Raw genomic sequence first — 16,857 nt, 5'->3', positions numbered from 1 at the left:
TCTCTGGCAGCCAATTGTCCCTGTCACCATTAAATAAAAAGTGCTTTTGGCTGCGGTCAGAGCCTGTAGTCAGGTCACTATTCTTTCTTTGTTTCCCGGTTCACTGTTATTGAAGGAAGGAATCGCCTACAACATGTGGCCTGGGATAGGGGGGTCTCTCCAGCTCCTGCTCTCTCATCTCTTCTGCACACACTAAACTTTTTTCCTTTTTGGAAGTTACCTAGGAAACAAAGTCTTTTGTGCCCCAACTTTATTTGAGCTATTCGCTTTGCTGGGAATCTGCACAAAAGCTGGAGAGAGAGAAGGCTGCAATGTTTTACTAAAAACGTTCATGGCGAACACATTTTTGTCAAGGGGGGGTGGATAATATCCTGCTGGGTGTGTTGAGGGACTCTGCAGACACCTCTGACAAGGTAAGGAAACGCTGGTGGTTAGTTTAAAACAAGTGTCTCTGCAATCTTCTCTTTAAGGGGATTTGAGAACAGTTCATTTGACAATATGTGAAATCCTCTGAGTCAGCAGGGCATGATGCTTCGAAATGTGAGGATGAGCATTTTTTTTAAAATAATCTCGATTTTAGGACAGAATATTTTTAAAACCTAACTAGAATAAGAGGAGGAAATGTTTATTTTATACAAACAGCCACCTTCTTACAAATCGTGGAAAGAAAGAAAACTAGGTTCAGTAATGAAAACTGAGTCTTCTAATAATCTAGTTTAGAAACCCAACCCTGAAATCAAAATTGGGATGGAGCCTTTTTAAAAATCTGGGCCAGAAGCCCAACCCTGAAATAAAAGTCAGACAGTATTAATATCTCTCAAGGGTTTGGATGGAGAATTTTCCAACATCACATGGAAGTCAAGGTCTCTAACTACACAGCTGGAAGAAAAGCTTCACACTGCAAAGCTGAAAGAAAATAAACTAGGACTGTTTTACTCTTCCAAATTTGAGAAAGAAACCCACTTGACTCTTTTCCCCCAGTAACAGCATCTGTATTTTCCACTGCTGTTGGCGAAAGGAGATTCTCCACTTTCGCTTTTACACGTGCGGTGTTAATGAAACTGTGCTTCTAAAATGTCATTCACAAAGGCCATCATCCCGCAGTAAAATTAACTCCTTGTATTTGAATCTGGCCTCTCAGACTAGGTCGGCTTGTCCTTCAGGTGATGTGTTCTGGAATGTCTCCTGACTCCAGGCTTTCGGGCCAGTTTTCCAAACCTGTTCATAGGCATCTAAATCATCTTCTCCCTTTGATCCTAGTCACCGAGAGCTTGCAAGACTTTCAGGAAGAATTTATGGCGAGAGAGATATCCAGAAAGTCAATCTACCTCTCACTGGATTAGAGACTCACATCTTCAGTTTGAAGTCTGGGGATTTCTGGCTACCTTGACTCTCCTCTTAATTACCTTTGATCTGAAAAGCATGTTTATTTAGCCTATTTTTTTTCCTTTTGTGTCGCTTGACTACTGAAATTATGACTTTTAATTAGCTGTACTTACTATTTCTAGGAATTCTTCCTTTCACCTGAAAGTTTATTTCTGACCTCATTTTTCTTAACTAAACTCTGAAATTCCTTGTGTGTGCTTAAGTATAAACCATGATAGCTGAGTCTGAGTGTACTTCATTTGCAGTCCCATCCCCCGGAGGACGAAGATACAGATGTCATGTTAGGGCAGAGGCCGAAAAACCCAGTACACAACATCCCCTCAACACTGGACAAGCAGACCAACTGGAGCAAAGCACTACCTCTCCCGACGCCGGAGGAGAAGATGAAGCAAGATGCCCAAGTGATTTCTTCTTGCATTATTCCCATCAATGTCACTGGTATCGTTCTGTCCTTTTCTTAGGGGCAGTAGGGTCAGAATATTCTGTGTATTAAATATGGTCAAAACCTGTGCTGCTGGGCGTACCAGTTAAGAATGCCGCTTTGTAAACAAATAATACCTTTTTCATCAGAATACAACCCAGAAGATGTTCAATATGCTTTTGTCAGGTTTTGAACATCAATTTGCATATGTTCTGCTGGGCCGCTTGTTATGTAAATGACAGACAGTTTCCTTTTGGAAAAAAAAGTCACCAAATAGCTCTTTGGCCATAGCTGCCTGAAAGAATGGAGAAGGTGGCAGTGATTAATCATATGATAATGATGCGTAGCAATGCAAGAAAGAAAACAGCAAACCCCAGGTTTCTAAAACTGCAAGTAATGATCCTGTAGATCAACTGTAAAATCTGTTTCCATGCTTCCTTGGGATGACAGTAGGCTTGTTTAAAAGATCGTTTAGACCTCTGCATTGGTTTTAGGGATTTTTGACCTAAAAATACATGTATAGATGAAGGCTGAATTCTACTCTAAACCCAGCACGCGTGTCTTCTGTTCACTCTGCTCTCCTCCACCTGAGTACTGAGATTTTGGATATTAGTCTGGGTTGAAGGCAAGCCTGTCTGGACTCTTCTTGAAAAGTTTATTGGCAGCAATTGTAATATCCAGAATTGGTGATCTTAGAATCTGGTAATCTTAGTTGTAAGTAAAATAATACTCTTTCAAAGACAGAAATTAAATGATCTCTCCACTGGGCTTTCTTTAAACATCTCTAACAGTTAAATTTTAATTTATTCATATGTTGAAAATCTCAGAATGGCCATTTTATAACAGATTTTCATCCTCGTACAATGTAACCAAAGAGTGCATGCTGCTGAAGATGCATTTGGACATGGCCATTATTAACCTTATTCAAATTTCTCTCATATAAAGTGGGGAACAAATGATGACCAGGTATCAGGGTAGCTATTTTCTTCCTGACAAAATGGAGTTCTAGTTGGTCAGCTGGTTGTGAGTTGGGAGTTAATTTTCCTGAAGACCTATCCAACTTGTAGGATAAATTGTTCTAAGGATGGGCACTTTATCTGATCTCCATAAGCTAAATGAGATGGCTTAGGGGAGTTCAGCTGTCAAAATGGATCATTTTGGCACCCTTTTAAACTAACTTTCAGTTCTGGGAACATCTGATTATTAGCAGCACCTGCTTTCTTCATGACACTGTAAGTAAAATCTGGTTTTCAAATTTAGTCCTTTGATTATGGGTCTTGTGATTCAGGAGAAGGGAAGATCTTTACTTCTGCTTTATTTCAGGAACTCTCAGACTAAAGTCTAGATTGTATGTTAATTTCAGGAGCTTTAATGAGAAAGTTGTTAATTATGTCCACGTAACACAAAATATCTGTGTCTGTATGCCATATGATACATAATTATCATGATTAGAGTGAAGGATTTTAATCTTTGGTTGGAACTAAGAAAGGAAAATTTCATTAGTATGAATTCTCCAATAGTACTGTAATTATTCATCATATGATTTCTCATGCAGATTTTTCAGCGTGAGTTCTAGAAACTGTTGTCACTGTGAAGCTAAGCAGAACTCAAACTGCTTCATTATATAGCTGAACCAAGGTTTAACATGCCATTCTGCCCCATGTTTAACAGTCAGGATAAATGATGAAGCAACCAGATTCCAAAGCACTTTTAGCTTATGGCTTTCGAGGCAAAGCTCACTCTGAAAAATTCATGGTGCGTGCCTGGGCCAGACAGGAGTTTGAGCTCCTCACCTCCTCCTTCATCATTCTAGTTTTGATAGGACTGCATGTAGCATGTCAATAACGTGATTACGGAGAGAGAAACTAATAAGCATCATGGTTTGCCTCCTGTATTTACCAAAGAAAACAGACACACATTGTATGGACTGGGAAATCCAGATTTATTTACAGGTGGCACACAAGGTAGATCCACTTAAGTGAAGAACTGAAGACTGTATTTTTATTTTATACTGATAAGATACTGGTGCTAAACCAAAATGTGTCCAATTTAGTCAGCAGGAGAAAACAGGCAGAGTTACATGATGATGTGAAAAACATCTCAAGGCTGCTGTTTCCTCACAGCATGTGTGTGTATATAGGGCTTGGGCATAGTGTGTCGAGGGGGAAAAAAACCCTCACAATGATGCTTTTAAAGAAGAAACAGGTCAGGATATGTTAGCTGAACGAATTCAGGTTAACATCTTGGCTATGGATCTACTATGCAAAGATACCAGCTTCAGAAAGACCAGAAATAGGCCAGTAAATAGTAGTAACTAGGGGCTGTAAGTCCTTAAGGAGCCATTTCTGTCTGAGAGTGATTCTTTGATGTTATTTTCACTCCTCTTTCTTTTGATTCTCCTTCTTTGCTTGTTACTTTTGGCAGTGCAAGCTGTTGTGCAGAGCTGCATTTGCAAGTAAAGCTTAATGTATTGCAACATAATTTAAATAAGAGCTGAATAAGAGCTCCCTTATATTTGCTCACAGGCTTAATCCAAACTCTTTACTTCCCATCAATAAATATCACTCTGTTCCAAGCAAATGGAAATCTGTTTGGCATTTCTTAAGGCTAATGAGACCTATTTGTGGGTTGCAGGAGTTGGTTTTGACCGAGAGGCTAGTATACGCTGCTCTCTTGTTCATTCACAATCCGTCCTACAGCGGAGACGAAAACTGAGGAGGAGGAAAACCATCTCGGGTATCCCCAGAAGAGTCCAACAAGAAATAGGTGTGGTATAAAACTGTCGTTCGTTAGCGTCCTGTCTGGTGCCGACTGTAAGGAGATGAAATAGAAACCGTTAACCAGCTTCCTTAAAAATAGTTAACATGGTAACTTGTAGAAGTTTTGAAATGGTGTGTGTTTTGTTTTCAGTAAGCCAGGTGGTATTACTTTTTAAATCTCCATTCTTTACTGTGAAGGTTTGACCTTATGGATTTAGGCATATATGCTCAGGTTTTACGGCTGAAATATAATACTTTGCTAATTTTTAAAAGTTTTAGTAAGGTGGAAATTATGAGTAAAAATTAACAAGATTTAATTTTAGAAAAGAGTATTTTTATTTGAAGAGAGATATACTTTTATGGCATTAGTTATTTTGAAAGGTAAATTTCAAGGGTACTCAATTAAATATTGAATACTGATTATATGACACCCTTGGTGACATTTTTTCTATTTTTTCTGTTCAATGTGTTTAAGATATCTCTTCCTATGGTTTTTTAAAATTATTATGATAGCATCTCTTGTAAATAAGATATTTAAGTCATATAATGAATTATATTATTTTTATTTCATTATGTTTATATTATGAAATAAAAGTGAATAGTAGCCAAGAAGATAAGATGTATTTTCGTTAAAAAAAAAACAAAACAGTAGACACTTATTGGAGCAAACTAATTTGATCGTGAAGAGAAAGAATTCACAAAAGATCTAAAAGCCTATCTTCTCTTAGTATATATACATATATAGTGAGTGAGTGAGTGTGTGTGTGTGTGTGTGTGTGTGTGTGTGTGTGTGTGTGTGTGTGTGTAGAGAGAGAGAGAGACAGAGAGGCAAAGGGACAGAAAGAGGATGTCCAAAGCATTTTAACTGTCTCCTAATTTTATATGCTGGATTTTTCTGTAAGAAAAAGCTCCAACATGCCAGCACCCAGATTTGTGGACATCTCTCAGAATGTCTGTTCATCTGCCAATGTATAAAGTATCTCACTGTGCTTTCCATGTGCCCTAGATTCTGATGAATCGCCCGTGGCCAGGGAAAGGAATGTGATCGTGCACACAAATCCAGACCCTTCCAACACTGTCAATAGGAGGTCTGGAACCAGGGACTCGGAGTGCCAAACTGAGGATATTCTGATAGCCGCCCCATCCAGAAGGAGAATCAGAGCTCAGAGGGGTCAAAGCATTGCCGCTTCCCTTTCTCATTCTGCTGGTAACATTTCTGCGTTGGCAGACAAAGGCGACACCATGTTTACTACTGCAGTGAGCAGCCGCACAAGATCTCGGAGCCTTCCCAGGGAGGGCAACAGAGGTGGGGATGCTGAGCCCAAAGTTGGTGCTAAACCTTCAGCATACGAAGAGGGGGAGCCTTTCGTGGGAGACCAAGAAAGAACCCTTAATGACTGCAGCGAGGCCCCCAGCAGCCCGAGTGCACAGGAACACCAGCCTGCCTTGGGCCTGGCCTGTTCTCAGCATCTTCACAGCCCCCAGCACAAGTTAGGTGAGAGAGGGAGGTCACGTCTGTCCCGAATGGCTGCCGACTCTGGCAGCTGTGACATCTCCTCCAACTCAGACACCTTCGGGAGTCCCATCCACTGCATCTCCACGGCCGGCGTCCTCCTCAGCAGCCACATGGACCAGAAGGATGACCACCAGTCATCCAGTGGCAACTGGAGTGGGAGCAGCTCCACATGCCCCTCACAGACCTCAGAGACGATCCCTCCCGCAGCTTCTCCTCCCCTCACTGGCTCCTCGCACTGTGACTCGGAGCTGTCACTAAACACGGCCCCTCATGCTAATGAGGACACCAGTGTCTTCGTGACAGAGCAGTACAATGACCACCTGGATAAAGTGAGAGGCCACCGGGCCAGCTCCTTTACCTCCACTGTGGCCGACCTGCTGGATGACCCCAACAACAGCAACACGAGTGATAGTGAGTGGAATTACCTCCACCACCATCACGACGCCTCCTGCCGCCAAGACTTTAGCCCTGAGCGCCCCAAGGCAGACAGCCTGGGCTGCCCGAGCTTCACAAGCATGGCCACTTATGACAGCTTTCTGGAAAAGTCTCCATCAGACAAAGCAGACACAAGCTCTCACTTCTCGGTGGACACAGAAGGATACTACACCTCCATGCACTTTGACTGTGGTCTCAAAGGTGGTAAGAGTTATGTCTGTCACTATGCAGCCCTGGGCCCAGAGAATGGCCAGGGTGTTGGGGGTCCTCCCACTCTTCCAGACTGTGCCTGGCAGGACTACTTAGACCACAGGAGGCAGGGGAGACCGAGCATCTCCTTCAGGAAAGCAAAGGCAAAGCCGACCCCACCTAAACGGAGCTCATCGCTGAGGAAGCCCGATGGAAATGCAGATGTTTCTGAGAAGAAAGAACCAAAGATAAGCAGTGGCCAGCTCCTGCCTCACAGTTCCAGGGAAATGAAGCTGCCTCTTGACTTCTCCAACACGCCTTCTCGAGTGGAAAATGCCAATCTTCCCACCAAGCAGGAGCCTTCTTGGATGAGCCAGAGTGAACATGGTATTAAGGAACCTCCGTTAGACACCTCAGATATTCCACCATTCAAAGAAGAAGGTGCTGAATCAACTCACTATGCAGACCTCTGGCTTCTCAATGACTTGAAAACAAATGATCCTTATAGATCTTTATCTAATTCAAGCACTGCTACGGGTACCACAGTGATTGAATGCATCAAATCTCCCGAGAGCTCTGAATCCCAAACATCCCAGTCAGAATCCAGAGCCACCACCCCATCCCTTCCTTCTGTTGACAATGAGTTTAAACTGGCATCACCAGAAAAGCTGGCTGGCCTGGCGTCTCCATCAAGCGGCTACTCAAGCCAGTCCGAAACACCAACATCCTCTTTCCCTACAGCGTTCTTTTCTGGTCCATTGTCTCCTGGAGGTAGCAAAAGAAAACCCAAAGTCCCAGAAAGGAAATCCTCACTACAGCAACCGTCTTTAAAAGATGGGGCTCTATCACTGAGTAAAGATCTCGAACTTCCAATTATACCTCCTACTCATCTTGACCTAAGTGCTCTTCATAATGTCTTGAATAAACCATTCCACCACCGTCACCCATTGCATGTTTTCACTCATAATAAGCAGAACACAATAGGAGAAACCCTGAGGTCAAATCCTCCACCGTCTCTTGCAATTACACCGACAGTCCTGAAATCTGTTAACCTTAGGTGCATCAGTAAGTCTGAAGAAGTTAAGCAAAAAGAAGGCAACAACACAGATCTCCCCTACTTAGAGGAAAGCACTCTCACAATGGCTGCCATGTCTCCAGGTAAGATTAGGCCACATATGACTAAGAAATCAGTATCACGTCAGTACTCCACTGAAGACACCATACTGTCCTTTTTAGACTCCTCTGCAGCGGAGATAGGACCAGATAAACTACAGTTAGAAAAAAACCGTACTTTTGATGTGAAGAATTGCTGTGATGCAGAAATGGTAACCTCGGCTGGTACTGCTCTTCTAGATTCAAGCGGCACAAAAGACCAAATACATATGGAGAGTGAGCCTATTTCAGAAAACACACCAAGTAAAACTTGTAACCTTCCCACAGAAGAATTTCAGAGGGTCTCTGCTGCTCGCCCAAACGATTTGGATGGTGAAATACGACAATGTGGAGCCAGTCCAGATGCAGCCCCAGCGCAGGTCCAGAAGGCACCTTCCGTTGACTGGGAGGAGGCCGCACACCCTGAGCCTGCGGATGTGCTCACTTCTCAGTCAAACTCACCAACCAGAGCCACAGACAAAAGCAATCAACTTAAGCATCAACTCGGGATGAGCCGCCACCATGACAAAGTGCCTGGGAGTATCAGCTACGAAGTGGAGGTATCAGCTGTCAATCCATGCCCTGAAAAAAGTTCTGAGCAGGAAACTGTTGCTTCAGGTCTTTCAGCCAAAAGTGCCTCTGATAACAGCGGAGCAGAGGAGACCCAAGGAAGTGTGGATGAGGTTTCACTGAAAGGTCAGTTGTTGATGCTTTGTCACAATGGAAAGGTGTCTCTTGGCACTTCTTGAAGGTTTTCTTTCTTACATTCCCCATACATGGTACTGCCTTGGTTGTTGATTTCCCTCCACTACTTCTTTTCACTTATTAAAACAATTGAGATAAAAGCTTTTATTATCGAGAGTAAGTGTGACAGTTAGCTCTTTCATTTTCAAAAATGACAGTCACATAACTATTGTTTATTTGTTCCCTGAGTCAGTGAAGCCCAGCAGCGTGCTGGATAACTTCTTCCTAAAGATGCTTTTGTTCTTAATTTAAGAATCGTCACCGAGTGATGACTCTATGATTTCACCACTAAGTGAAGACTCTCAGGCTGAAGCAGAAAGTGTGTTCGTGTCTCCAAACAAACCTCGAACAACTGAGGATTTATTCGCAGTCATTCACAGGTAAGGCAACAGTACCAAAGGTTTTGCTTCTTATGGTGCCTCTCATCAAATGCAAATATCGAAAAGCCTTGTGTACTTGTAATACATTCAGCAAAAAACAGAAGAAAGCAAAGCAGTTATTTTTCCAAATCAAATTGGTAGACTCATATTCAAGTTGGGAAATACATGGCTTTACATATAGTCAGACCTCAATTGAGACACTTTCTTAAGAACTGCTGAGGGAAGCTGCTGGTTTTTTTCCTCTAGGACAGACATTCTGGAACAAGTTTTTATTTGAAAACAACCTGTGGTCAAGTAATTTAAGAGTGAACCTCAAAACTCTAGTGTAACCTCTGACTTGTAAGTAATTTCTTAACCTATAGAACACACTCAAAGCTATAGTCCTATGCCGGCAGAGAGAAATGGAAGTTGACTCAGTAAACAGAGCCCCAAGTTTGAGACAAGACAGTATATAAACCTACCCATTTCATAGCTCAGAACAACTAATCACTGCTCCCTATTTTTCTCTCTTCCTAAAACTTAAATTTCTTTAAGAACACTGGCCTTCTCTAAACTTAATGCTCCATATCCCGTGAATAGTGGACATCCTCTGGGCTGCTTTTCCAGGACAGCGTTGCATCCATGCTGACCGTTCACGTTCTATCAACTGTCCCTGGCACCCCTGTGACCAAGGTCCCTATTTGCCAGAACAGTCCTTACAACCTGTGACCGAAGAACAGAGCGGGAACTTGCCCTTGGAAACTGAACCCATATCAGATGAGCTATCCAATCATAAGGTGCCTGCTCCTTTCACAACTGCAACTGCCCACTTCACTAGACCTCAGTGATCTTGATGCGACTCCCAAGGGACAAAACCTGGGGACTGTCTAGTCTACCTCATGAAGTTACACTTTTTGAAGCAGGTTCTTAGCAAGCAGCACACCACTGTTTTTTCCCAGAGTTCTACTTTTTTGGGGAACTTGTGTTTTCTGATGATGTGGTTCTCACATACAGAAAGAGCACTGCTCTTCAACAACATTTTTTAAAGGAGCCAATCAGAAACACTTTCTGTGTACACCTTAGCAGGCACACTCCTCCACCCAAAGTGAAGAACCATTTGTTAATTTTTCTCTGTCCCTGATTATATTCCCCTCACCTGCCTTGATCCCCAACCTTAGGACAAGTTATTAAATTCTGTGTAAGGTAAAGAGCCAAGTTCTTACCCCAAAGAACGAAATGCTAATGTCTGGAATAGTGAACAGAATGGAAGTAGTGGAGTCAGAAAGACCTGGAACTGAATCCCAATGCTGCCACTTCCTTTCCAGTCTCGAGTCAATTAAAACCTCTGGACCTATTCCTTTACTGTAAATGGGGATACCTATAGCTCACGTATTCAGTTTTGATGATAAAATATCATGGATCTAGAATATGGCAGATGCTAAAAGCAAACATTAGTTTGAAATTTCTACCCTACTGGAGTGCCAGACCCTGGCATACACACGATAGCAACCACATAGCATTCGGAGAACCAAAATCAGACTGGTCTCAAACTGCAAAGCTGGCATTTTCTTGAACCTATAGATTTTTAGGTTGGTGAGAAAGCGTGTTACCAGTACTCATCAGTGAACTGAGTCATGCTGACTCAGTGGCTAAATTCACTAAGTTTACACCTATTTACTTATCAAAGGAAATAATAATGATGGCAGATGAGTGCCTAGGTTTCGCAGACTTACAGAGTTTGGTAATCTTAGATTTATGTTTATGTAGGATTTACTTCTTTATTTCTGTACCTCAAAGTGACAGGAATGATTTTGTTTTCTTGAGAGCTTGGAGAGCCCCAGAGGTAGTCTAGGTTTTCAGCTTCTCCCGGAAAGTTGGTTTACTGAGGAGCACCCTGTTGATGTTCCTAGGCAGCTATGGAAAATGGTATTTGCAGGCAAAATTGATTGATTTATTTGAAAAGCCATGTAAGACATTTTTTTACATGGTGGAATTTTAAAAGTAGACAGAATAGTATAATGCACCACGCAACCCCCCGAAACACACAGAGACATATCCATCACCCAAGGCTATCAACCACCAACCTATGGCTAGTCCTGTCCCATCCACACCTCCATGCACTTTGTTCTTCTGGTATTCATTGGAAGCCAACCCCAGACATCAGAGTATTTGATCTGTATTGCAGAGAAAGTGACAGTCGTTCACCACCTACACTCTAAGCAGGAGTCAGCAGTATTTTCTTATATCCTTGTAAAACTTCCCAACAGGTATTCCTCTAGAACCTCTAGCCTCCACGTTAGTCATTATTTGAAATGGTCATTTCCAAAACCTAATTTAAGTCCACTGGTTACTGGAGAACGTGGCCGGGGCTGTGAGTGCTACCAGGTCAGGAATGTGTCTTACTCATCTCCACAGCCCCCACGCTGAGTGTCGGATCAGACAGGGCGCACCAAGACACTCTCTAAGGAGATGCACGAATGTGACTAAACACTTTCAGTTTCATTGAAAAAAATGTACGTGGACTGAGATTTTTCCTTTTCTTAAAAGGTCCAAGAGGAAAGTACTTGGAAGAAAAGATTCTGGGGACATGTCTGTTCGAAGTAAATCAAGAGCTTCCCTCGGTGGTGGTGGTGGTGGTGGCATCAGCACTGGCTCTGTCACTTCGCCCAACAGCAACGTGACCACCCCGAACAGCCAGAGGTCCCCTGGCCTCATCTACCGAAATGCCAAAAAGTCCAACACGTCGAATGAGGAGTTTAAGCTGTTACTCCTCAAGAAAGGCAGTCGCTCGGATTCCAGTTACCGCATGTCTGCTACTGAGATCCTGAAGAGCCCCATCCTGCCCAAATCCCCCGGGGAGCTCACGGCCGAGGCCCCCCAGAGCACCCATGAGGCCCATCAGGGGGCACCCGGAACCGAAGCCCTGTCCCCCCTCTCTCCATGCTCCCCGCGAGTGAACGCGGAAGGCTTTTCCTCCAAGAATTTCGCCACGTCAGCCTCGGCCAGGGTGGGCCGCTCCCGGGCCCCCCCCGCGGCCAGCAGCAGCCGCTACAGCGTCCGCTGCAGGCTGTACAACGCGCCCATGCAGGCCATCTCCGAGGGCGAAACGGAGAACTCGGACGGCAGCCCGCACGACGACCGCTCCTCCCAGAGCTCCACGTAGGTGGCGCGTGCCAGGCTGGCCGTCAAAGGCCCGCACCTCGGTCACGTGATGGAGATGGAGGCGCAGAACGGAAGTCAGCACATCTCCACTGCTTACCAACGAGTTCCTAAATATGACGCGCTGGGCAAAGGGAAGTTGGTTTGGTCTTTCTTGATTATTTTCCACGTTTCTAGGTAGCTGCACTGTCTTTCATATTTTTCTTTAGCATAGTTTGATTTACCCAATCTCATTCCTTTTGATAATAAAGAATTCCAAAATGTCTGCTTTTCATGAAAGCTAGAAAAAGTTTTCCCAGAGCTACCTATTCAGAAAACAAACCCCTCACTGTCATAACTCTTAAGAAGATGAAATTACTCTGGAGGTTTGGTATTTTTTTACATTAAAATGAACTAAAGCAAAATTTAGAAGAAAGAACTACACACATGTAAATACCATATTTTTGATAAAACTGTGTAAATAGATTTATCAATGACGAGTGGACACGTGGCCAATTATCTACCACACACCAACTGTTTATAGAACACAACAGATAAAGTGTAATAACTGTATTCTGTGAATACCATTTTCATATCAAATACCATAGTTAAATGTCCACCAATATGATTTCCGAGTGATAAACATCAAATATGAATTTTTAAACTGGTGAAATAAAGGAAATCTTGAGGTCATATACTGAAATGTGATTAATTTAAAATAATGAATTCAGACTTAACCATTTTGGTGACAAATTGCAGCACCAAACAAACTATTAGTAACACATGGCTGTGATTTGCCATGTGGTAATTTGGACAGAATGAAAAGCATGCTTTTGATTTAAAAAAAGGAAAAATCAATGAGAGAAATCATCATTCTCAACACAAAGCCCTAAACAACAGCACTTGACAGTGTCCTTTAAACTTCAATTTTTCAATGGATTGCTTTAAAGAGAATGAGTAGGGAAAACAGTAGTTCATTTTAGGTTACGTTCTATATTAGGCTACTGGGGACATAAACAGACATAATCTAATGACTATAATCTTTAGACTCCTTAAACAGTTTAGCAATTAGCTCCAGGTTCTTTAACTAACAGAAACAAACCATAAGCATGCCACAGAGCTGTGGATTTCTCAGTAAGTACCTGCAATGAGTTTTCAGTGAAGCTCTTTCTCTGTGCTGATGAGATTCATGCTACCTACAAATTAACAGAAATGACACTGTGAACAATGTAGTTGGGAAATAGGTCTGTGTATATGCATTATTTATATTCTCTGTTAAACGGGGAACAGCTCTGGTTCACAATGCTACATATGACTGAGTGTCTGATTTTACTCTATTTGCTTGATGGCAAAAGGGGAGGGTGGTGGGTGGGAAAGGAGATGTCAGGGCAAGTGCTCTGATAAAATGAAGGCAGGGAAACAAGCTGAATTACTTGAAATTACTTGAATTTTCTTGTCTTAAAACTGAAAAAAAATATAGTTACAAGTTGAAATCTGCAAATGGTTTTTACACCTCTGATTTTAACATGAACTGATACTAATGTTTGAAAATGATATGTCAGAAATATGAGCAGCTATGTACTTAGAATATGTTTTGAATGGGAGAAGATAGAAAGTAGAGAACTAAGAAGGGATATGGCCCATAAAAGAATAGAATGTGATTAGAACGATAGAACATACCAGAGTTACCAAGAAATTGACAAGCAGCTGGCTTTAAGCTTACGCAAGTGGTATTTGGGAAAGTAGGATGTGTGAAAGGAAGTTTGTGGTTTTGGTTTCATTCATGCAATACGAAGGAAAAAGCCTGGTCTAAGAAGATGCTGTCTTTCAATAGAAACACTTTCTAAGACGTTACAGAGTGAGAATTACAGAATCTGATTGCTGTTGGGTTTCTGTTTCTTTGAAAAGAAAAAAAAAAAAAGGCTGTCTTATTCTACTATTTGTCTTCACTATCAAATTGTGTTTAACTTCTTGTCATCCTTGTATGTAAAATGGGTGCTGGGGGTGGCGGGGTAGAGGAGGGAGAACGTGTGTGTGCGCGCGCGCACGCGTGCGTTTGCTTGTGCTGGGATAGATAAGCTACTTGGTAAAGGGTACATTTGAACATTTACGAAGTGTTATACTTTTTACTAAAAGAAAAATGTTTGGGGGTTTGAAAAAATGGACCATAATTTCTCACTGGAACCCGTGTGTTAAGAAAACCAGCCTGGTTTGACACCACATGGGAACACAAATAACTTTTCCTCATGCTTTGAAAAGTAAACTTGGCAAACTTTTAAAAATAAGGTTTTTAGACAAATGCGATAAGAAACAGTCATTTCCAGTCACAATAGGTGATCTTTTGTAATTTTCATAAAAGCAGTTCGTTTGCAGTATGGCTTTTGTGTAGTTAGGGGTTTTTTAAGTGTATAAAGAAAGGTATGTGGGCTTTAAAAGTGATTCTAAATCTTGAACAGAAAACACATGAATTGGCTTTAACAAGTATGTCACCTCCTTATTATTGACATTAATTTAAGTAATGGTACCATATATATATTTTAAAATACATACCAACTTGAATTTTGAGGCAATAAAATACCTTCTATATGTATGATCACAGAACTAACCCTTATAATATAGTTTTACTTATTTTGTTTACTCTAAAAATCTATAGCAGAGTTTCTCTATTTTATATTTCATAGATTTTAAAAGACACCCAAATAAAGATGGATTTAAAATTCACTGTGGAAAAGAGTACTGAGTAACAAACTGAGTTTAAAAAAAATCAAATTCCTTAGTCATTTGGAATACTCTACATGGCTTTATCACATAGCATGTAAGACCGAGATTTAGAGGGCCGTCTTCAATATCACTGCCGTCTTGAAGCAGGGTACACACATTAGGTATTGTGAAGAACATCAATCCAAACTTTTCCTCTGTTGTTTGCACTGATGCTGATTTTTTTGCTGTTGTTGTTATTTTACGTTTCTACAAAATGTCTGTGTTGTGTGGGGGAAATTTTTTTCCTTACTTTTTGAGTTTTGGGTTTTTTTTTTTTTTTTTTTTTTTTTTTTTTGGCCAAGTAGAGGACATGGACTAGTTGTAGCAAACAAAACACACTGTTTGCTCTTGCCAAAGTTCAGTGAGTGAGTACATTTGCTGCAGGGGTGGCAGACTTAGAGAACTAGATCAGGACAAAGATTTAAAACTATGAAGAAGGTTACAGTGTAACTATTTTGGTCCTAGAACCAGTTCATGCTGGCCGAAAGACAATGGTTTATGGACTTGCATCCATTTTGTATTTTTGTAATATTTGTAAATATGAACTTTTTAAATTGTTGCAAAAATGGTTTCTTTTGTAAGATGTTTTCAACGTTTACATTCAATTCAAGCCTTTGTATATTTTAGAGCTGTGCAACACTTTAAGTCTTGTATTTATTTTTAGTAAAAATGGTGACAGTTTCATTGTGAACCCCTCTCAAAATAATGTACCAGAAAAGTTTGATTACCTAGAAAGTGTGTATAGAAACTGCAAATAAACGTGACTGCAAATTAAACACCTGACTTCTTTTCATTGTTATGTAAATACATTCTTAGGATTTCACAAACAACAGGTTTTTCATAGGGAACTGGACAAAAAGGAGGGGACTGCTATGGCACAAGTGTGAGCAAAATAATAATAATAATAATAATAATAATAATAATAATAATAATAATAATAATAATAATAATAATAATAATAATAATAATAATAATAAAAACATCGTCTCTATAATGGGCTCTCACCTTGCTTTGCGTTTGAGAGGAGAAAGAATACATTTCCAGTGTCCAGTATACTTTCCCTGTAGCTACTCTCTGGACCCGGAAAAGACTTAAGGCTTTTCTTCAAAGGAACCTGCTTTGCTTCTATCATTACTCATACTGTGCCTCCTTCCCAAAATGGGCAACCTTGACATACCTAAGACAACATGCCACTAAGTAATGTCCTGTACCCTTTATTACACAAATTTATGGGCCGGATACCCTTCTAAGTGCTTTGTTTAGTCATGTACACCCCCACACTGTGCCCATTTTATGGATGGGGAAACTGAAGTACAGAGCCGTTTACCTCAGCTGAATTGCCGAAAGCCATAGAGCGCTTAAATGCTGGGGCTGGGGTACAAACCCAGCAAATCTGGCTCCAAGGTCTGTGATACCTCACCCTGTGGAAAGACAACTTTTAAAAATAACTTTTCCCGGTTTGTACCAAACTACAATTGCTTAAACCCAGTCCCCTCCTCCTTCGAATTCCAGCACTGAGGTGCACACCTAGGACTGAGCCAATGTCTACGTCGGTGGTACCGGGGAATTACATTAAAAAAAAAAAAAAAAGCTTCAAAGAACTAACCAACGAGAGTAGGGAGGCCGTGCCTACGCGCCTCACCCTAGCGAGTAGCCTCCACGAGCCCGCACCACCGCAGGGAGAGTTGCGCGCGCCGGCACTCCAGGGCAGCCGCAAAATCCTCCTCAACCTTAGAGGAGGATTAAACACCTGACTTCTTTTCATTGTTATGTAAATACATTCTTAGGATTTCACAAACAACAGGTCTTTGGTCTAGCCCTGGGCTCCACCACCACCTCTGGAACACTCGGAGGCAGGCACTGCAGCTGCGCAGTAGGAAGCAAAGCCCCACCCCTCGGCTATCTCCCTAGCAACGTCCCGCCCCATAGTGGCGGCACAGGTTTCGGCAGGATTGGTTGGCTAACGGCCCAGGCGTGTGTTGTAGCGGCCACTGATTG

The 16,857-nt window shown here is 41.7% G+C and overlaps 1 protein-coding gene and 1 long non-coding RNA gene across 5 annotated transcripts in view; one reads left to right on the top strand and one right to left on the bottom strand.

The window, feature by feature from the left end:
- NHS (NHS actin remodeling regulator) overlaps positions 1 to 15,635 on the top strand; it is a 339,250-nt gene extending 323,615 nt beyond the window's left edge. For all 3 annotated transcript variants that reach the window (XM_032475419.1, XM_032475418.1, XM_032475420.1), the window contains 5 exons: positions 1,632 to 1,824; positions 4,442 to 4,573; positions 5,573 to 8,554; positions 8,856 to 8,982; positions 11,509 to 15,635. In XM_032475419.1, coding sequence (XP_032331310.1) covers positions 1,632 to 1,824; positions 4,442 to 4,573; positions 5,573 to 8,554; positions 8,856 to 8,982; positions 11,509 to 12,124 — 4,050 coding nt within the window. In that variant the 3' untranslated portion in view covers positions 12,125 to 15,635. The remainder of the gene's footprint in view (positions 1 to 1,631; positions 1,825 to 4,441; positions 4,574 to 5,572; positions 8,555 to 8,855; positions 8,983 to 11,508) is intronic.
- Positions 4,534 to 16,695, bottom strand: LOC116662128. Of its 2 annotated transcripts, none has more exons than XR_004318113.1 (3): positions 16,187 to 16,338; positions 13,242 to 13,295; positions 4,534 to 4,618 (listed from the first exon to the last, which is right to left on the bottom strand). It is a non-coding gene; the product is annotated as an uncharacterized LOC116662128 (long non-coding RNA). The 2 variants fall into 2 exon arrangements; XR_004318112.1 differs by lacking the exon at positions 16,187 to 16,338 and adding an exon at positions 16,466 to 16,695 and having other exon boundaries at positions 4,604 to 4,618.
- Positions 16,696 to 16,857: the final 162 nt, after the last annotated feature.

Source organism: Camelus ferus, chromosome X (genome assembly GCF_009834535.1).
Source record: "Camelus ferus isolate YT-003-E chromosome X, BCGSAC_Cfer_1.0, whole genome shotgun sequence".
Taxonomy (NCBI): Eukaryota; Metazoa; Chordata; class Mammalia; order Artiodactyla; family Camelidae; genus Camelus; species Camelus ferus.
This window is presented reverse-complemented; position numbering and strand designations above follow the sequence as displayed.